The sequence below is a fragment of the Gastrolobium bilobum genome, unplaced genomic scaffold (genome assembly GCF_033153095.1).
Source record: "Gastrolobium bilobum isolate Gb01-03AN ecotype WA unplaced genomic scaffold, APGP_CSIRO_Gbil_v1 utg2831, whole genome shotgun sequence".
Classification (NCBI taxonomy): domain Eukaryota; kingdom Viridiplantae; phylum Streptophyta; class Magnoliopsida; order Fabales; family Fabaceae; genus Gastrolobium; species Gastrolobium bilobum.
This window is the reverse complement of record NW_026899212.1, coordinates 391,274-414,374: the sequence shown is the minus strand read 5'-3', so window position 1 is coordinate 414,374 and position 23,101 is coordinate 391,274. Positions and strand designations below refer to the sequence as shown.

The window sequence follows — 23,101 nt, the reverse complement described above, 5'->3', positions numbered from 1 at the left end:
TCAATCCTAAAATAATTTTCAATGAAATATTATAATATCTCTGGTTCTTATCTCTCATAATTTAAATGATTTAAAAAATAATTTTAAATGACTGAGTATATATTCATCCATAAAAAGTGATTATCATATGCATTAGATACTTATTAATTCATAGGTTATGAATGTATTAATTTTAATTTGATGTAAACGGGTCAATAGTCTGGCCTATAATTTGCTCTGTCTTCGGCCTGGCTGGTGTAGTAAATAGAGAAAATTTGAATTTATTAAAAAAAAATATTTATCCTTTTAAAGGAAGATAATAGTGAAAACTAATATTTTTATTTTAAAATTTAAATTAAAAAAAAATCTTTCACTTTCTCCCCATATGATTTTCATTGTATATCTCATTCTATCTTAAAATAACATAATTATATATCCTTTAAAAGTATAAACATCAATCCCTTTATTAAAATGCATTTTTAAAAATGAAGTCGCTGGCCAACTTTAGAAAGCATGGCTTAGGAACCTAATAACCGAGTTGTATCTTATATATATTTGGATTCTCTAACAAGTGAAAAAGTGTTCTCGTTATTTGATCACAATCACTCATTTAACACCTTGGTGGCGATTGTGCGACCTTGTTCATTGCGAGTGGTGAAGATGATGGTGCATGTGTCGTTATCGATGAGGCACTCTGCGATGAGAGTGAGTCGAAGGTTTTGGGAAAAGGAGGATCTTCCCTTTCTGCAAGACAGTGTTGAAGAAGATAACACCTTCGCGACCAAGGTGTGGCCATTGATTCCCGGTTTCAGTTGATCAAATTTCGTGAACGCAGGCTTTCTCTTTGCTGGTTTCTCGCTGCCACTACCTTCTTGCTTCTCCATCGACGCCATTGATTTCGATCAACAACTTCTCTCTCTCTCTCTCTCTCTCTAACGCTTCAAAACTTGTTTTGCTTTCTTATGTGGATTTTTCAGAGATTAGAAGAAAAGAGCAGCAAAACCATTAAATTGCTTCGACACGTCATTTTCAAATCGAATAGTCAATGTCACGTGACATGACCCTAAGAGTGGAAATCTGATGGAACTTTACTTCACACAAGCACCTTTTCAAAATAAATAAAGAAATAAATTTTTACTTTTTAGTATTTCTAATTAAAATTTGTAAGGCTTCGACAACAAAAGTTTCAAAATAAAATTTCAGATTTTTCTTTTGAAATGAATAGTTTCAATCAACTATTATTTTTGATTTATATTTAGAGAAAAGATATTGTAACAACCAACTAGTGTTATTACCCATGTTACTATCAATCAATTTCACCGCTAGATCGATTATGTTGATCCAGCGGTTATATTTATTTTCATCCTTGTATGGTTATGATTTACCATATTTAATGTGAAAGCATTAAATATGAGAAATCATAACCATATAAAGGTGAAAATAAATATAAATTATTAAATATAGAGAATCATAATCATACAAAGATGGGAATAAATATAACTGTTGGATCAAGATAACGATCTAACGGTGAAATTGATTGGTAGTAACACTAGTTGGTTGTTACAATATCCTACCCCTTATATTTATGTTATGAAATTTAAATATTTGATTGGTTATATGATTATTATGGGCTGCTATATATATTAAATATAAATTATATTATATATATTATAAATATTATTTAATATCAAAACGTGTCCTACGTGTCAAAATCTAACATTTTTAAGCATTAACATATCAGAATGTCGTGTCGTGTCATGTCCCGTGTCACGTGTCACTGCAACTAGGGGTGTAAATAGGCCAGGGCAGGGCAGGCTTTGGCCTTCCTGGCCTAGGCCTACACACAAAAATGTTGAGTCTATCTGGCCTATGAGCCTATCAAAGGCTTAGTTTAAAGGCCAAGCCTGCTCTGTTATTAAAAAATAAAAAGCCTACATGGCCTATGAGGCCTTTTAGGCCTACCATATTGCATATTAAATTTAAAAAAAATGAAATATCTTATTCATTAAACAATATTTCTAGCATGTGTCCAAATTATTAAAATTCTACAACAGATTTTTTAACAAGAACACATATTATAAAATTCATGACAACAAAGATTGAATTTTTCTTGGCATACTAAAACAAAAACAATTAGGTTATCTAACTTTTAGAATAAATAAATAAATATATAAAATATTTTTTTTTATTTAAATATTAAGCAGGCCGGCCTACAGGCTAAAAGGCCAGGCATTTTATGTTTAGCCTACGGCCTTGTTAGAAACAAGGCTCATATACAAGCCTTAACCTACTCTTCTTACCTCGTAGGCCAGGACAAGCCAGGCTTTTCGTAGGCCAGGTCATAGGCCCCTGTAGGCTGGCTTGGCCCATTTACACCCCTAACTGCAACGTAGGCCAACCAATGTTATTTTACTTGGAGCGATTATTAACTCGATCGGAGATACAGAGTCAACGAGACAATGTTGTTAAAATCGAGATTTAAATCGTTCCTAAAATCATAATCTCCGTAACATCGTTGGGATCATGCGTACGATCCCACCTTTTTTTCATTCATAAAGGGAACTAATGGGTTATTGTTTAGGCTATTGTAGATGAATGTTTTTCAAACGCCAGTGGATGTTACTGTCTAAGCATTCTTTGGTGGGTGGGTTTAGGATATTTTTTTTTTTTTTTTTTTTTTTGTAAATTGGGTTTAGGATATTGGTTTACGGCTAAAGTGGATATTTCTTTTACGGTTCACAATACCAATAGCGCAAGACGCAATTGCTGTAGCGCTGTTTAGGCTATTGGGCTAAATGCTTTTCACTCATCATTTGATTTGATTTTCAAAATGGAAGGGTTGTATTTACAAGGTTTTTTTTTTGTTTTTACAAACTATACTATGTATTAGGGGTAGTACATTGTGTGCTGAAATGTACTATCCTTAATAAATAGTATAGTTTGTAAATAAATTTTTTGTAAATATAACTTTTTCCATTCAAAATACTATTATTTAAGATTTTGACTATTCAATTTAAGTGTACCTCCTTCCAATACTTGATCTTTTAATTCAATATCTCTAGGCTCAAACCTAGATTAGGAATCAATATCAATCAACACCATATAAGTCACATTTCAAGTGTTACGTACTTTAATGATTCCTTAATTTTTTGTATATGACATTCAAATTGGTTTAATACCATTTCATTCATGTCACAACATCCCTTAACATATTTTCATGCCAATATATGTCAAAACACAAGTCATAACTAATTATTTTCTAATTATCAAATAGGACCACATAATGTCATTTCTTCCTAAACCAAGCGAATAACTTGGTTCTTTACACTTTCGTACACTTGAGATGATATAAGAATACCTCCTAGGTATCAATTACCATTTCACCAATTTTTCTACATCAATTACCCTACAATGGCCGAAATATACATACAAAGGGTCAATGGAGTTTTTATGCTTTCTAAGGCCTATAATTGCATCCCTTATATGCTTCGTCAACCAAGGTACACTAACCATTACCAAAATAGAGTTATCAAGGGTGTGCATGACAATCATTCTATTCCCTAGCACTGTTTCTGAAAAGAAACAATTCTTTTCTATTTCTGTTCCTTGAAACAGTTTCTGAGAAAAAAATGTGTTTGATAACATATTCTATTTGTATTCCAAGAATGAGAATTGTGTTTGATAACACAACAAATAATATAATAAAAAATAATTCCTATTAAATATAAAAAAATTTGGATCATCACTTTCCTTTTCATATGGTTTGGTTGTGGTGGTGGTGGCGGGGGGTGGCATGATGGTGGTGGCGGCGGCGGCACGGCGGTGGTTGTGGCAGTGACGTGGTGATGATAGTGGTGCTGGTTGTGATGACAGTGGCTACGACGATGGCGGTGGTAGTGGTGACGGCAATGGCTGCGACAATGGTGGGGGGATGGTGGTTGGTGGCATTGGTGGCGGCGACAATGGTAGCGGTGGCATGGTAGCGGTGGTTGTGATGGCATCATGGAGATAGTGGTGGTGGTGGCAGTGGCTGCAGGTGGTGGTAGGTGACAGTGGTGGTGGCGGTGGTGGTGTAATGGTGACGATGATGGTGGTGGTGACAGTAGTGGTTGTGACGATGGTGGTGGCGGTGGTGGCTGCAGTAATGATAGTGGTGGTGATGGTAATGGTGGCGGTAGTGGTGGTGGAGGTGACAGCAGTGGCTGCAACAATGGTGGGTGTGACATTGGTGGCGGCGACAATGGTAGCAGTGGCATGGTAGTGGTGGTGGAGGTGACAGCAGTGGCTGTGATAATGGTGGTTGTGACATTGGTGGCCGCGACAATGGTAGCGGTGGCATTGTGGTTGTGGTTGTGATGGCATCATGGAGATGGTAGTGGTGGTAGCATTGGCTGCGGCGGTGGCGGTGGGTGATAGTGGTGGTGGTGATGGTGGCGGCGACAGTGGTGGTAGTGGCGGGGTGATGTAATGGTGGCGATGGTGGTGGTAGTGACGATGGTGGTGGTGGTTGGTGGCGACAGCGATGACAGTGTCGATGGTGGCTGCAACAATGATAGTGGTGGTTGGTGACAGTGATGGTAGCGGTGGTGGTAGTGGTGGCGATGGTAGTGGTGGCAGTGACACTGGCGTGGTGATGCCGATGGTGACGGTGGTGGCAGTGGTTGCGATGATGGTGGTAGTGGTGATGGTGGTGGTGACGGTGACGGTGACAGTTGGTGGTGGTTGCAGCGGTGGTAGTTGTGGTGGTGGTGATGGTGGCAGTGGCATCGTGGTGGTGGGGGTGGTCACGACAGCACTAGTGGTACGACGATGGCGGCGACGATGGTGGCAGTGGTCGTGTTGGGATGATAGTGGTGGTGGTGATGATGGTAGAGATGGAAAGTGATTAAGAGAGATAAGTGTTTCTCATTTTGTGCCCGAGAACAAAAAAACAGAAATTTTCTGATTCTTTTTTCTGTTCCCCAGCACAAAAATTAATCTGGTTCATCCCGGGAACAAAAAAATAAACCGGTTTTACCAAACGAATTTTCTATCCATTTCCGTTCCGGGGAACAGAAATTAAAAAAGAATTGATTCCGGGAAGGTTGTCATGCGCACCCCAAACCTTTTTCACTCATTTTCCACATATATGGCCTAATTGGTGTCATAGGCCATTCACCATATTTTTATAAGTTCCTCAACTAACCAATCAATCCATTTAGCATAATAATACCTAAGACATCTTCACAATCATTCAAACTAACTCAAAGCACAATTCCAACACATATTTACATGAAATGGCCGAAAATCATACATAAAGGAATCCTAGCAAAATTTACAACTAAGTTGGTGTTTCTTACCTTGGTAACATTAGCATTAATATTGTATTTGTCTTTCAATCCTCACCCAACATCAAGCATGACTTCAAGCAACATTTTCTTCTCTTGGTCGAAATGCACACTTGAAGAATCAACCATGTTTTCAAGCTTCAATGCAACCATTTGCTATTTCCCAACACTCTAACAAGTTCCACACTACGCAAAGGTTCATCTCTAAGTTTTGAATCCACGAAAACATCACTTTTTCCCTTTTGAGTGAACAGTAACCGACTAACCGCCGTGGTAGTTAAAATTGGGATTTTACCTAAAATCGAAAGGAGGATAAAAAATTGTAAAATGTAAAATGCTAACGTAAATAAAATCGTAAAAACGTAAAAGCGTTTGAAATTTTGATGGAATCGTTTTGATTAAAAAAATTCGTGAAATCGTAAAAGCGCAGATTTAAATCGAGATTTTAACTACCATGACTAACCGCCACTTTGGAGGCGAAAAATATCACAAAGTATGGCCTACCAAGGTGAATAAATACTAGGGCTTTACTAGTGAGGTCCTAAGGTAAACTTTTGTTAAGTGAGCTTGGTGTTTTAATGAGTAATCAAGGAGATGAGAATTTGAAGAAAAAAAAAACATGGAGGGTGCAGGTCTGTCGAGGAAGAAGAAAGAAGAGTGGAAAAGATCAAAGGTGGTGTTTGGTAGAGGTTTTTTTAGGAGATACCCAGGCATCATAGATAGGTATTCTTTGTTTTCCACGTTTGGTTTAGAATATTACAAAATTTTGATAGGAAACACATTTCCCTAGACTTTGACATTTGTGTGTAAAATGGAAAGAAATCACTGCTCAATAAAACCACTTTGAATGTGGTATTGTGAGTTAGACTGCTAAATGGACAAAAGGCAACGAAAAATCTGACCATAATACCTTATCCATATATGAATGCTTGAGACTTATGCTCAAACTACCCTTATCCATATTTTTGCATATGTCTTTTCTGAAGCATTTTCTAGGTGACGGAATGCAATTTCCAGTACTAATTTTTGCATTTGCAGTTGTTGTCTGGCGCTTTTTTGCTAAGAGAGTACCTTATGAAGAATTCTTTTGCATTTGCAATGTGTGGAGTTGGATAAAGATAAAGATAAAGATTCAAAAATAATAAAAAGGTTATTTTCGTATTTTCAACCCACTTTTCCATCAATATTTTATTTTTAACCAAACATAGACTCAGTAATCTTAATCCAATTTTTTCGGTAATATTTTGGCCTACCAAATAATTTTTTTTTAACTTTCCTACCAAACTCATTTTCACACCACATTCCTAGTAATTATGAGTGTGCATGACAACCTTCCCAGAATCAATTTTTTTTCTAATTTCTGCTCCCGAGAATAGAAATGGATAGAAAACTCGTTTGGTAAAATTGGTTTATTTTTTTGTTCTCGAGATGAACCAGTTTATTTTTTGTGTGGGGGAAGAGAAAAAAGAATTAAAAAATTTCTGCTTTTTTGTTCCTTGATACAAAATGAGAAACACTTATCTCTCTCAATTACTCCCCACCACACTCCCCACCACTGCCATCATCACCATCGCCACCACCATCTCGACATGACCACCGCTACCATCGTCGTACCACCACCACCACCACCTCCACGTCACCAGCATCGTCATTACCACCACATCACTGTCACCACCATTATCACTACTACTACCGTCACCAACCACCACCACCACTACTACCGCCATCGCCGCTGTCGCCACCGCTGCCACCATGTCATCTCCATCATCATCGTCGTAGACACTGCTATTACCACTACCACCACCATTACCATTGCCGCCGCCACTACCATTATCATGCCACCGCCACGGCCACCACCAAGTCATCATCATCACCATCATCGCAGCCACTACCATCACCACCACCACCATTACCGCCGCCGCTACCACTATGCCACCATTACCACCACTGTCGCTGCCACCACCACTACCATTATCACGCCATTGCCACTGCCACCACCACTACACAATCGCCACTGCCACCACCACCATGTCGTCACCTTCACCACCACTACTGTCACCACTACTATTATCACCACTATCGTTGCGACCACTGCTGTCACCACCACCATCGTCGCAGCTACTACTGTCACCACCATGCCACCATTACCACCACCGCTGCTACCATGCCATCACCACTATTGCCATCGCCGCTACCACCATTACCACCACCATGTCATCACCTCCACCACCATTACCACCGCAAGCTGGCTCGTTTGACCTGCAGGTTTACTCATTTTTTCACGAGCTGGCTCAGGTTGGGTTGACAGCTCATTTTTGCCAATCCAACCCGGCTCATTTTTGACGGGTTACAAGCCAACCCGACAGGTTGACTCGTTTTTGCCAACCCTAACCATAAATAACACAAGAATCTCGAACAGTCAAGTAAAATTAGACCTTTCACATGAATAATAATAATTAAACGTCTCACCATATTGAACTAAATGAGTATTTTTTTTTGGGTTACAAAATAAGTATATCTTAATGGAAAATGTTATATTTACAAATTTTTTGTTTACAAATTCTTACAAATTACACTATGTTTGACCAGTCATACACTAATCAAGACGGATCATTTCCCTGTCTTAATACATATGTATTGTTTGAGCACGCTGTACAGGTTAAGAGCCATAAAGAAATTAAAAAAAAAAAAAACCATAAAGAAAAAAGTTACCCTTCTTCCATTCCACTTGCAAAATCATCATTTTGCCTCATAAATTGCGGAAGTCTGTTGATTTTTTTATTTATTTTTTAATTCTAATCCGGATAAGATTGAACGGATGTTCTCAGTTCTCCGAGGAAAAATTAATGTAAAGTGGTTCAATGAGTCTAAACTCCAAAGACGTCTAAATGCCATCCTTTTCCAAATCTTCCACACATATATGAAGTCCTATTCCTAAGTGTTATCTTCACATCTTCCTCGCATAATGTGAATTTACCTATCTATTGGCTTCTATATCCTAGAAGAAGGGAATGACAAAATGGTCCATAAAAATAAAAATAAAAATTTGTTGATCATAATTCTGTATATATAGGGTTTTTTTTAATACCCACATGTATCTGAAATCTTAATGGACCATACTAATCTGATTTGAAGTTTGAGTTATAAGAGAAAGGGTTCATCCGATGTCTTGTTGTAGGATATTCTGTAAAAAAATAAAAAATATATATATTATAGATAATATATAGTTATTTTTTTATATCTCTTATTACTATGTATTACGGGTAGTACATAATTATGTATTACAGGTAATATATAGTTATAATATTAATTTTTTTTATACTTGTATAACTATGTATAACTATATACTACCCGTAATACACATTTTTTTGTTGCAGAAATTTCTGCAACATGATTCTTATATTTTTCTTAGGGAGTGTTTGGTAGGGGGATATTTTAGAGATTTCCGGAAAAGTGATAGTGGTAATCCTATTTACCCATGTTAGGTATAAGGTTTCTGAATTTTTTTTCGAAAATCTGATTTTCTCAGGATTTTGTTGTGCACAATTTTTCTTGTAAAATGTATCCAAGAATACCATAAAAATGGTGATATTTTTTGAATCCCAGATGTTATTAGAAAAAATTTACACTTTTTTTTTTGAACAAAATCCAAGTAATATTTTAATTTACCAAACAATTTTTTCGATAACATTCCCATTCCCAAAAAAATAATTTTCCCATCATATTTCTGAAAATCATGATTTCTCCACACCGAAAAATTTATCCTCTACCATCATTTATAAACTTGAGTTTTAGGTCAGCTTTTATGTATTGCACTGAATAAAAAAAAAAAATCCCTAGAAATAGGGTCTCAAAAAAAGGAATGGCCCTCGGTCAAGAAGTGCCATCTATGATGTTCCATATGTTTAAAAAATTTCCAAAATTGTTTTCCTGTATAGATCTTCTATATTTGGTCTAGTGAAGAGAACATTAACATAGAAAATAGTTGATTGTATCATTTAATCCATTCCAAGGAATCTTGTCACTTGTTCTCTTGTCCGCTTAATTTTCTGACTTGTAAAAGGAGCTAGAAGACTTAAATCATAACAGCCATGGAGCCTTTTTGGATCCGCTTCATGTTTCCTTTTCCCATTCCACTCGTGCATTTTGCTTTTGACTTTTGTTGAGCTATACTTTAGTACAAAGTGGATGAACAGTACACTGCGCAAGAAATGGTTTTAAAACCAGATACATGGGGAGTCTCCTAATTCTCTCTTTTTCCAAGTTTAAACTCCCAAGTCTCCACATTGCTTCTTTTTTACCAATTCTAAACTCCAAAGACTTCAAAGTGGTATTTCTTACTCAGTCTTCCACTGGCACATGAAGTCAGTCTTCCACTGGCACATGAAGTCTTACTCCCAAAAGTCTAGTCATCGCATAATTCTTTAATTATATATAGGGAAATATTACTCTCCTTTTACATAAGATTACTTCTCTCCTACTCTCTCACTTCAATTTTCGCACCTCATCTTTTTCTTTTTCTTTTTTGTTTTTTCTTGTAATGGTGGGACCCACTCATTTTATCTCTACAACATAAGATACCTATCTTATGTTGAAGGAGAATAATAAAACCCTTATATAAAATGTTTTGTCTAGATCTAGGAGCATTATACCGATATACCTCGTATCGTCACCAAAAAAACATATTCAACAACAAACAAAAAAATTAGTTTCGAGGTCCTTAAAAAATTCAAAGTTAATCCATTAAGTTAAAATCGTGATCCTCACAAATTCAAAAAAGACCTACATGAGTTCCTCGAAAGAACTAAAATGGGTCCACTTTGAATTTCATAGAGACCTCGAGACTATTTTTTTTCTGTACGGGACTAAAGCAGGGATCATATTTTTTGTTAGGAACCCAAAAAAGATTTTACTTTTTATTTTATTAGTTGAATTATTATGGGGGGCTATACCCGCACTGTTGGTGTTTTTATTGCATACGGGGTCCATGCACTGTTGGTGTTTATGATGCTGATATTCTTCCTTCAACTGATTCTCATTCGAAATTTTCCAGTTCTCTTAGCATCCTTGATCTTTCCTACAATTATTTGGCAACGCCAACCATTTTCACTGGCTGTTTAACTTGAGCTCCAATTTTCAAAAACTTTAAATTGGCAATGATATTTTAAAAGGTGTTGTTGTCTCTGAGTTCCATTTCACCAATCTCACCAAATTGAAATTCCTAGATATGTATGTATCAAAAAGAAAAAGAAAAAAAGAAAAGAAATTCCTAGATATGTCACATAACTCATTGACTATCAAGGTTAATTAGTTCTGGTTGAGTCCCTCCTTTCCAGATACATTCTTTGTATCTAACATCTTGGAAACTGGATTCTAGCTTTCCTGATTGGCTTCAGACTCAGAATGATTCACGGATTCTAGACATTTCAAATGTTGGGAATTCGGATCCCATACCTGAATGGTTTTGGGGAAGATTGCAATCTCTGAACACCTTGAATATTTCATTCAACAATATCACCGGCACTATTCCAAATTTGCCATTCAAGTTCAATTACAATCCAGAACTATATTTGTCTGCTTCAAACCAATTTGAAGGTCCCATTCCATCGTTTTTATCACAAGCATCAGCACTGCATCTCTCTAAAATTAAATTTTCAGATTTAGATTCATTTCTATGTAGCAAAAGAACAGCTCAAGTTTTGGGAATATTGGATGTATTAGACAATCAATTGCAGGGTAAATTTCCTGGTTGTTGGAATAATCTAAACCCATTAGAGTATCTTGACATGAGCAACAACAATTATCAGGAAATATTCCATCTTCAATGGGTTCCCTCGTTAATATGGAGGCTTTGGTTTAAAGAAATAATAGTTTAATTGGAGCACTACCTTCCTCCTTGAAGAAATGCTCCAAGTTGGCCTTTTTTGATTTAGGAGAAAATAATTGTCTGGTCCAAATACCTTCGTGGATACGAGAAAGCTTACAACAATTGATGACCTTAAGCTTAAGAGTGAATTACTTCAATGGAAGTCTACCATCACATCTCTGTCTTTAAACAAATATTCAAGTTTTGGATCTCTCACTAAATAACTTCTCAGGAGGAATCCCAACATGCATAAAGAAGTTTGCTGCAATGACGCAGGATGGTACAAACACAAGTGAATTAATGCAGCATGCGTATTTTTCCTAGTACGGATATGCTAGCTTTTATAATTTCTACCTACTTTTGGTGTGGAAAGCTGTATATCGTGGCTTCAACAACAAGGAGTTGCTTCTAACGAGCATTGATCTCTCAAGCAATCATCTCAGAGGGGTAATACCAACAGAAATTGAGTACTTATTTGGATTGATCTCATTAAATTTATCAAGGAACAATCTCAGGGGAGATATCTTATATTTCGTCGTATTCTATTTTGCAGGAACTACTTGGCACCCGTGTCTGTGAGGCTGCTTTAAATTTGATTATGTTGTATCATGTTAAGTATTAGTAATCCACTGTGTATTTTGTTTTTCCCTTTCTACGAAAAACAACTTTTTTTTAGGTTATGTACAGTGCAGACTCCTTATACTATCAATAGAATTTGGGTGCTAAAGTATTCCTATGTTATATACAAAAAAAATAAAAAATAAAAACATTCATACGAACGTGTGTACACATGAGTAGGTTGCAAGTTATGATCACAAGGGCCTTTTTAGTGTGACGTATAAGGCCTGATAGTATAAGTTTATACTATATATTATGACATTTTTAGTTGTTGTGACCATCGTATAGTATAAGCTTATATAACATGATCTCTTAATACATCAAAATGATGTATAACTTAATCTGGCCTAGGGGGAGGGATAAGACCTGATAAGAGGTCGGTGTATTAACATCGTTGACCAGTGTAATTCTCAAAAATTAATATATTATTTTAATTTTAATATATTAAAATAAAAATTAATTTTTCAATATACTAATTTTTAAAATATTGAATATTTTTATTTTTATAAAAATTAATTTATGTTTTGGATGATCAATAAATTTTTATAAAAATTAATATCATATGACATTTTTTAAAGAATTATATAAATTCTTTATTAAAGGATATTTTTATTAAAAATATTTATTTTTATCCTATATAGTATTATACAGTGCATCACCAAATACTAGATGATATTATCTTATACAATATATTATTTTATACAATACCGTGCCAAACACTGAATAGTATTAAAATTCAATCAGGTCTTATACTATCAGGTCTTATCTTATACTATGCACCAAATATACCCTAAGTAACACAGGAATGTCGAAACAAAATAGTCAGAGGGAAACAGCCGTGAAATGTTTAGATGAGCTAGTTTTTCTTCAAAATCTTTTTTAAAAAAAGAAAAGAAAGAAGAAGTCCTTCTCGTAATAAAGTACTTTTTGAATCTTCTCGTAATAAAGTACTTTTTGAATGTATGCTTTAAAAAAAATAAAAAACTAAAAGCATTTTTTTAAGTTAAATTTTTTTACTTCTAAACAAATAAAAGTTAAAACTCAAATATTTTTAAAAAAATTAAAACTTGCCTCAAGTCCACTAATCTCACATTTCCCGCCATCATCTATCGTTGTTGTCATTACCGCCACAATCACCATCATAAATCCAATCTCACCTTCATTGATGTCACTACCGTCATTGTTACCACCACCTCCTCTACCACTGTTATCTTTGTCACCACCATACCCTGGTCATCATTATCACCATATTCGTCATCGCTGCCATCACCTCCACCATCTCACTACCATTATATCACTATCCAAACCATTATCGTCGCCACCACTATTACTTCACCTCCACTACCATCACCATCCTGCCACCTCTTCCACTGTCTCTCACCACAAAAATTTGTTTTACATGTCTTTTTTAGTAATTTTATATATTTTTTATTTTAACATTTAAATAATATATTTAGTTAAAAGTGTTTTTCATATTCTACCTCTAAATGTAATATAGTTTTACCTTTTAAAAAAATCCTTTTCAAAATAAGCAAGACATAAAATGTAATTTTTTTCTTCAAAAGTTGATCCAAATAAACCGTAAATAAGTGGAAATAATTATATCGAAGCGGGCGTGAGGTGAAAATATTAACAAACTTATTTCAATCTATTTCATTCGTTGAGTGATTAGTTCACATTGATATATGTTAAAATTACTCTGGCACTAGAAAAAATTCATCTTTAGAATTTAGATTAAATGTTCATACCATAAAATTATATTAATCCAAAATTATTTATGTCGGTATAAATTAATATTTTCTCATTTTTTAGAGGAAAAAAAAAACTTCTCATTCCTTTAATATTCCTAGAAATCGCCATTACTTTTTATTTGAATTGATGATCAATTTATTTCAAAATTTCGTAGGGGCTGTTTGGTATGGATATTGTTTTAGAAATCTTGAGAAAGTGGGGTGGGACAATTTTTTTTTCCAACATTTGATATGAGAAAACTGAAAATATTCCCGGAAAGTTTTTTCCCCCACCATTTCAATTTTAACTACAGAATTTTAAATAAAAATATCAGATGATATATGATATTTTTATTTTTTCATAACATAAATATAATTAACCCAATATTTCTGAAAAACTTTTGAACCTACCAAACACATTTTCGTAATTTATACGGAAAAAAAATTTCCTACTATATTCCAGAAATTTTTGTTTCCTAATTAAAAAAAAATTCGTATATCAAACACCACATCATTCCCCATATGTCCTCTAGTTATATGCTATGTTAGTTTCCTTTGCCTTTGACCTTGCACTGTATAAAGTCATGATGAATCCACTTCCCGTTTCCTTTTTCCATTCTACTTAGTATCAAGTCTTTTCAAAATAGTATTCTGAGCTTGAGCATTATTTGCCAATCGCATTTTGTCTTTGTGTGCAAATAATTATGAGGGATTCTCTCATCTTCATCCTCTATGGAAGAACAAAGATTTTTTCATTCAGCTTCCTTTCAAGCTTAACGAAGATGTCAATCCAATCATCCAATTATTTTCTTTTTATTTGAATTGATAATCAATTTGTTTCAAAATTCCATGAGTGTATCATTCCCCGCATGACATCTAAAGTTATATACTATGTTATTTCCTTTGCCTTTGACCTTGAACTGTATAAAGTCGTGATGAATCCACTTACCGTTTCCTTTTTCCATTCCACGCGCATTTTGCTTTTGAGTTAACTACTGATGCAATTATTTTCAATTTTGAAGACTTTGGAGTTTAAAAAGACCAAACGTTTTGAAGTCTTTTATTTTTTAATTGTTTTTTCCTTTCCATCAATGAGAGTTGAGATTGTATCTAATGCCGAAGCAATACATCATTGACTAAATAGAAAGAAAGACTCAAAACAAAGAAAGTATTATTTATCTTTTTTGAATTTTATTAACCAAAGCCAACCTAATAACAATAGGGTTATTCATGCCTTAAATAAGTATAACAAAATAAAATGAAAAAAACCTAAAAGCCCTAGACTATAGAATATACCTAAAAAGCCCAAAATGACACACATAAGAACACATGAATATTTCTAAGTCAATCTTAGGTGCATCATCCTCCTCAGCTAGGAAAAGATTCGTCCTCGAATCTCTTCATCAATATCAATATCAATTTTTTCATGTGGTAACTTAGGTGGCAACTCTTCTGTAACAATATCATCAAATTTCCTAATTAAGGACAGGACTTGTGAATGCAATTCTTTGATATACTTGGTAAGTTCATTTGCATTTATTTAAACTAAACTGCTTGGGGACTAGAAATAATGCGAGTTCCGAAGAAGTAGGTGGACAAAATCCATAAACAACCAAAAAAGACTATTGCGTATAGTTTGGTTCAATGGTCGCACCTGCGATCCATCATAGAAAAATTCTGTCTGAGGTAAAATCAAGTCTCATTGTCCCTGACTATCTCCAATTAAACTTATGCTAAAAGCTAAATCTTTATCTCCATGGAGCATGGGGTTGTTATGCTCGTTGTGTCCAAGTTCATAATTTTGTTTGCAAACTAAAGACGGCTTGAATGAAGGATCATTTCTATTGGCATCTTTGGATAGAACTTCAGCTTTGTTAGATATATTAGAATTTCTAGTAATTGACTTTCCACCGAAATCACTATAAGGTATTTCTTTCGTCTCTAGATTCTTATCGTCTTGCTCCCAATTATACTTATCGTAGATAAGAAACTCGTCATAAACTGGAGCATCCATAATGGGATTCTCATTATCTTGCTCTTCATCAGATTCATCATAGATAAGGACCTCATCATAGAATGGATACTTATTGTTCTTATCTTCTTTGGATTCATAATAGACAAGGACCTTCTGGTCTTCTGCCAAGTCTCTAATATCAAAGACCCTTTTGACGGTGTGTAACCAATCGATAAACTCATATGGATGAATGGTGCCTTTGAATTTCGGGATCTCAATCTTCACCCCAATATTAGCAAAAAATGATTTTTCACCAGGTTGACTTCGTCATTGTAGCTCCAGGTTCCAGAATGGATTTTTGCTCCTTTCCTCTACATGAGATAATATTTCAGACTTCCTTCCTTAATCTGACTCGTCCAACTATGTTAGGGCAAGCAGTTGTTCTAGCTCCTGAATTCGTATATCTTGTTCTGCTATTGCAGCTACAATTATGGCGTCTCATGCGTAGATGTGTGGTTATTCATCGTCGCCGTTAAGGGTGTTACCACGCCTTCTACCACTATCGTCGCCTCAACCCCGTCGTCCATGACCTCAACTGCCATTGTTTAGTTCAGCCATTTATGTGACAACTAGAGCTCTGATTATCAAATAATGGCGAATCAGTAACCAATTGGCTAAACACAAAAAAAAAGAATGAAGACAAGGATTGCCAGAAAAAACTATTTCTCTTTTCTAAATTTTATTAACCAAAAATAACCCAATAACAATGGTGTTCTTCATGATTTAAATAGGCATAACAAAATAAAATGAAAATAAACCTAAAAGGCCAAAAAGCCCTAAACTATGGAATAAATCTAAAAGTCCAAAATAACACATACAAGCGTTGTTCATCCATTCAATGCACAAATTATTGTCATAATCAAACATAAGATTCTCTTGTTGATATTGATGCACCTAATATTGACTTAAAAATATCCTAAGGAATATTGTCTTCATGAAACACAAATAATAAACAATTATGATAAAAGCATAACGTGGAAAATGCTACCACAAAGAAAAAAAATATGGTTTAAACTTTCTAAAGTTACGAAAAATGTTTTAGTATTGAAATCTTAAAAAATTAATGCAGGTAAGTTATCTGCATTTATTCTCAAAATAACGTCGTTTTAGTATTGAAATCTTAAAAAATTATAAATATAAAAACTATTATAACCCTGAAATAAATTAAAATTACAAAAATACCATGATTTCTGCTCCAAAACGACGTCGTATTGGGCTTATTGTAGATAACTTATTTGCAGTAACTGCAGAAAAAGCGAACCTTACTTTAAATTACTTTATCTAATGTTCACCAAAATATACAGAAAAAATGTGCGGGATCCATATGAACCCATGTGAAGAGAAGAGGAAAAAAAATGAGTCTGATACACTTTTATCTGTGTATTTTAATTAACATTAAATAAACTTATTTAAAGTAGCTTTAGAAACTTTAAACCCATTATTAAAATAAGAAACAACTAAGAATTTAAGTTTAAAAAAAGTTAAGGGAATAACAAAAAGGAGAAGAAAAAAATACGCCATTTTTTAACATAATTTTTTTTTTGGAAAAAATGTGTGTCATTTTAAATGACACAAACTTATATTCTTTTAAAATAGAGATAGACAAAAAAAGATAAAGCCTACACCTTTATTTTTTTGTTTTTATTTATTTTCAATGTGACTCACACCCATTTATGTTTATCTCTCTCTTAAAAAGTATCCTTTAAAACTACATACACTTTTCCCATTCTATATAAGGGTTTGTTTAGCTTTCAAGAGTATTATAAACTGATCCTCTATTTTCTTGGTGGAATTATAATGAGGGGCTATATTCTGATATTCCATGCATCGTTGGTGTTCTCCATCCTTGGGTTCAACATAGCAACCAAGGATGGAGAAACAAAGTGCATAGAGAGGGAGAGAAATGCACTCCTCATGTTTAAACAAGGCCTCCAAGATTACGGTGGCATGCTGTCAACATGGAAGGATGATCCAAATGCAGATTGTTGCAAATGGAAGGGAGTTCAATGCATCAATGAAACAGGCTATGTTCAAAGGCTTGATCTGCAGGGTTCGGAAACAAACCATCTGAGTGGTGAAATCAATCCTTCAATAACTGTGCTGCAACATCTCACATATCTGGACCTCAGTTATTTAAACACTAGTAGTCACATCCCAAAACTCTTTGGCTCCTTCAGCAAATTGAGATACCTTAATCTCTCATACAGTGGTTATGTTGGGGAGATTCCTTATCAACTTGGAAATCTCTCCCAATTGCGGTGTCTTGATATTAGCTACAACGATCTTGTTGGAGCAATCCCTTATCAACTTGGAAATCTTTCAATGTTGCAGTCTCTTGGACTTGGTAACAATTCTAATCTTAGAATTAACAACCAAGATCATGCATATAATGAGTGGCTTTCAAATCTCCCTTCCTTGACAAGTCTTGACTTGAGTGAAATTCAGAATCTCAACGATTCTTCTCATCACTCGCTGCAATTCCTTGGTAAGCTTCCGAGCCTTAAAGAATTACGGCTAAGTGATTGTGGCCTTTCTGATGCTGATATTCTTCCTCTGTCTAATTCCCATTTGAATATTTCCACTTCTCTTACTATCCTTGATCTCTCTTACAATTATTTGACATCACCAACTGTATTCCACTGGGTGCTTAACTTCAGCTCCAATCTTCAAGAGCTCCGCCTTACCAGAAACCTCATAAGAGGTACCATTCCCGATGATTTTGGCAACAGAATGCATTCACTTGAATATCTATATCTCTCATACAACAATCTAGAAGGCAATATCCCAAAATCCATGGGGAATATGTGCACCTTGCAAGCATTCTGGGCTGATGACAATCGGTTGAGTGGGGAGCTTTCAAGTTTTATTCATAACTCCTCAGAATGCATTGGATCCTCGTTACAGGAATTGTATTTACCAAGAAATCAAATTTCTGGCACGTTACCTAACCTTTCAATTTTCTCATCTTTGCAATGGTTATGGCTTAGTGACAATCAGTTAATTGGGGAAATACCAGCAAGCATTGGATTGCTTACGGAGTTAGAGTATTTGTACCTGGATGGAAATTCTTTGGAAGGTATCGTCTCTGAATCCCATTTCAATAACCTTTCCAAATTGAAAGGCCTAGGCTTGTCTGATAACTTGACTATGAAGGTTAGTAGTGGCTGGCTTCCACCTTTCCAATTACAATATTTGTATCTACAATCTTGCAAACTGGATTCTACAATTCCTAATTGGCTCCAGACTCAAAATCATTTACAGACACTCGACATCTCAAATTCAAATGTCGGGAATGGGGATCCCTTACCTATCTGGTTTTGGGACAAATTGCAAGCATTAGTTTACCTGGATCTTGCAAACAACAATCTCACGGGCAAGATTCCGAATGTGATACTCAACCTTACCTACAATCCTGAAATAGATTTGTCTTCAAATCAATTTCAAGGTTCCATTCCCATGTTTTTGTTGCAAGCATCAGCACTGCATCTCTCTAATAATAGATTCTCAGCTTTAGCATCATTTGTATGCCGCAAAAGCACAGCTAACTTTTTGGAAATTTTGGATGTATCAAACAACGAATTAACGGGTAGGCTGCCTGATTGTTGGAGCAATCTAAACTCGTTACGGTTTCTGGACCTGAGCAATAACAAATTATCAGGAAATATTCCCTTCTCAATGGGTGCCCTTACTAATATGGAGGCTTTGATTTTAAGAAATAATAGTTTGAGTGGACAATTACCTTCCTCTTTGAAGAATTGCTCCAAATTGGTCTTGTTGGACATTGCAGAGAATAAGTTCTATGATCCAATACCTTTGTGGATAGGAGAAAGGTTACAACAATTGATAATCTTAAGCTTTAGATCCAACTACCTCTACGGAAGTCTACCCTCAAATCTCTGTTTTCTAAGAAAACTTCAAGTATTGGATCTCTCACGAAATAACTTATCAAGAGGAATCCCAACATGCATAATGAATTTTACTGCAATGGCTCAGGACACTACCAGCTCAACCGATCGTTGGTATATTCTTTACAAAGTCGGAGATGTTTCTTATTTAACATTCTGGGATTTGTACCTATTCTTGATGTGGAAAGGTGTAGATCGTGGCTTCAAAAATGCTGATCGGTTTTTAAAAAGCATTGATCTCTCGAGCAATCATCTCACGGGAGAAATACCAACAGAAATTGAGCACTTATTTGGGTTGATTTCATTAAATTTATCAAGAAACAATCTCAGCGGGGAAATCATTTCAAGTATTGGAAACTTCAAGTCCCTAGAATTTCTTGATTTGTCGAGAAATCATCTTTCAGGAACAATTCCCTCAAGTCTAGCTCAGATTGATCGTCTCACAATGTTGGATTTCTCAAACAATCATCTGTGTGGAAAGATTCCTGTCGGAACACAACTACAGAGCTTTAATGCCTCAAGTTATGAAGGAAATTCCGATCTGTGTGGACAACCACTTGACAGAAAATGTCCTGATGAAGAAACAAAAGAAGAGAAACCACCAGCACTTGAGAGGGATGATAATTCAGTTTTCATGGAAGCATTGTACATGAGCATGGGGATGGGATTCTTCACAGGTTTCTGTGGCTTCATAGGGTCAATACTGCTAATACAATCCTGGAGAAACACCTACTCCATATTCTTGAACACTTTGATTGGCAGAATCTACACGTGCAACGCACACTGAACGTGTCTTAGTGTGAGGTAACTACTTGTGTTCTTTCATACTCTCATCTCATTTGTTAATTATTTTCACACTCAGAAGTGCCAGCTCCAATTAGAATTCACCGTTATAATTGACATAAAAAATGGACTATCAGTAACAAGAATCGATTTCAATACATTATTATAAAATTTGATAAGTAGATAAACAAAACTTCTTGCAATTTGCAACCGCAGGCAAGCTTGTCTCCTACCACTGCTCATGAAATTTTGGAGACCTTTTTATGTTTCGTTGTATTCTATTTTGCAGGACATACATGGCACCCGTGTCTGTGACTGAGAGGCTGCTTTGCACCAAGATGTGTACTACTGATGAAGAATAAATCTATAATATGTATTTGTACCAAATAAAATCTATCAAGTGTGGTTTGATTATGTTTTATCATGTTAAGTATTAGTAATCCACTATGTATGTCTTTTCTCCTTGTCTAACAAAGCAGCTTTTCTACATACAATCGGGAATCCTTGTACTATATATAGAAATTTAAATATTAAAGTATTCATATTACACATGAGTAGAGTAGGTTGCAAGTTAAGACCATAAGACCACAATAGCTGCAGAGAATGACAACGCACTGTAAAAGAGAGATTCTTCAGAATATTGGGAATAAATGGTGGCAAATATTCAAGAATTTGATTTCAAAGTATTGGTAGGTAGTTGTTGTCGTTCAAAGCTGAGAGAAAATGGTGCGTGGAACTTTTGCCTAAATCTTAATCCTTTCTTCTAATCCCGAAGGGTAATTAAGAGAAAAAGTTTTTACCACATTCAGCACTTGGCTGGCATCAACTTTATTTTGGATTCTGCATATTCTGCCATGAAACTTCTTCATTACTCAGAAAACCTGAATCGTGTGAGTCATTGAGTCTAATTGGATGCCATTTCATGTTCCTTTTATTTTTTAACAATAACGCTTTTCATGACCATCGATCGCCGAAGGGGTCTGTTTCTTTGTTAAGAGTATTAATTCATTCTCTGTTTTCTTAGTCGAATTATAACGACGGGCTATACTCTCATATTCCATTCATTGTTGGTGTTCTTCATTCTTGGATCCAACTTAGCAATCAAATTAATTTATTTTACTAAAATTTAAATAAAATCATATAAAGTAATCAATCAATATTCACTTTTCATATTTGATATATAAAAATAGGGTTTTATTTATCTCAAATAATAGTAAAATCAAACTCTCTCCTACACTCACATTGATAAGTGAGCTGTTTTCTCTCTTTTTTTTCCTTCTTGGTGGGTCCCGCTTTTGATTTAGTGTGCGGGAACAAAATTTTGTTTTCCTATTATTTGAGACTAATAAACTCCATAAAAATAATACTAAATTAAACATGCATGGAAGTGAAAAGTAAACAAATGTAAAAGAAAAGAAAAATAACTGAAATATATATAAAGGAAATTAAACATATACGACAAAAATTACTAAGAAATGAACGTCAACACAAACATTAAATATAAAAAATAAATAAAATCCTAATTTATCCCCCAAAAAATACAATTGATAAATTAAAGATAATTTATCTCCATTGATCTAGATCTGCCTGAGGACTTCAAAGCCTGAGAGTCAAATCAATCACCTCTATATTTTCATTACGAGGCCTCCTTGAAGAATTGCTTGCTTGATAAGAAATTTTCTTATTATGTGCAAGCTTGCTAATGAAATCAATCTCCTTTGCGGTAGAACTCTGAGATCTTTGTGACTGTTGTTGTTGCTCTGAACTTTGTGATTTTCCTCCTTGCATGGAAAAATAAGCAAATTGATTTGATTCGTGGGACATCAAGGTTGTCCCATGCGTGGTTGGTTGTGCACAATTCACCATTTGTTGCCCTAGCCATGAATTACGATATGAGTCATCTTTGAGTTGCACATAAGGTGAAGTAAAGCCAAAACTGTGAGATTGAAAATTGGGGAGTGAATTTTTAGGAGCAGACGTCATGCTAAGAATCTTTTCTCTTTTTGCTGCTTCTCTCTTCCTTCTATGGGCATTCTGGTGCCCACCCAAAGCTTTTCCAGTGCTGAACTTCTTATTACAAAACTTGCAAGGATACATTTTTTTCACACTTGCATGACTTGATGTTGTAGCATGGTGATTTTCATGATTGCTATTTGTTTCATTGTCTTCCTCTTCTTTAACTTGCCTAGTTATACTTCCAAACGTCATCGAAAATTGATCAGTAGCAGAATGCATTGTTGCCTCAATGATTCTTGTAATGCATCACTTGTGATGGTAAACGACTTATATAGAAATTCCTTCGTACCTTGTAATGAAGTGAACAAATAATTTTAGGGATTATGATGATTTTGTAAATTTTTCTTATTTTATCACCAAATTTTCCTTTGATTTTGCAGTTTTTCCTTATTATATTACCAAATTTTCCTTCTAAGTTATCTATGACTTCAGAACATTATTCTATCTTATATCAGATATTGTTCCCTCAATTTTTATTACCTGAAATAATGAGATATTTTTTTATGCTCTTATTTTAATCTTCAAGATTTAAAATTATTTACGTAACTTTTAAAGATACACTTAAAAAATATAACTTATTTAAAACTGAATTAATTAACCCAAATCTAAAAGATTAATTATTTGAAATCAAAACATAATCAAGAACGAATCAGTTGCATTTTCTTCAAGAATGCAATAAAATCCTAATCACGCCCGCTCTAAGCAAGGGATATGCAACATATAAGAATGGATTTATTTTATTATTTTATTTTCTTCTTCCCTTAATCATGATATTTAAATTTTCTAGCTGATATGAATAATGATATATTAGATTTTTATTAATTTACACTTTTTTCTTTTTATTTATTCAATTGAGTGTTGAT

At 34.7% G+C, this 23,101-nt stretch overlaps 2 protein-coding genes across 2 annotated transcripts; one reads left to right on the top strand and one right to left on the bottom strand.

The window, feature by feature from the left end:
* The first annotated feature begins 10,244 nt into the window (after nucleotides 1–10,244).
* On the top strand, nucleotides 10,245–20,226 carry LOC133288319 (receptor-like protein EIX2). The gene is given in 6 exon segments (XM_061486049.1): nucleotides 10,245–10,300; nucleotides 10,684–11,102; nucleotides 11,105–11,160; nucleotides 11,726–11,787; nucleotides 15,957–16,077; nucleotides 17,272–20,226. Coding segments are annotated over 6 exon segments (3,669 nt in total).
* A 1,592-nt stretch (nucleotides 20,227–21,818) lies between these two features.
* LOC133288318 (zinc finger protein 1-like) lies at nucleotides 21,819–22,430 on the bottom strand. Its single transcript, XM_061486048.1, has one exon. The coding sequence runs from the start codon at nucleotides 22,428–22,430 to the stop codon at nucleotides 21,819–21,821; it is 612 nt and encodes a 203-aa protein (XP_061342032.1).
* Nucleotides 22,431–23,101: the final 671 nt, after the last annotated feature.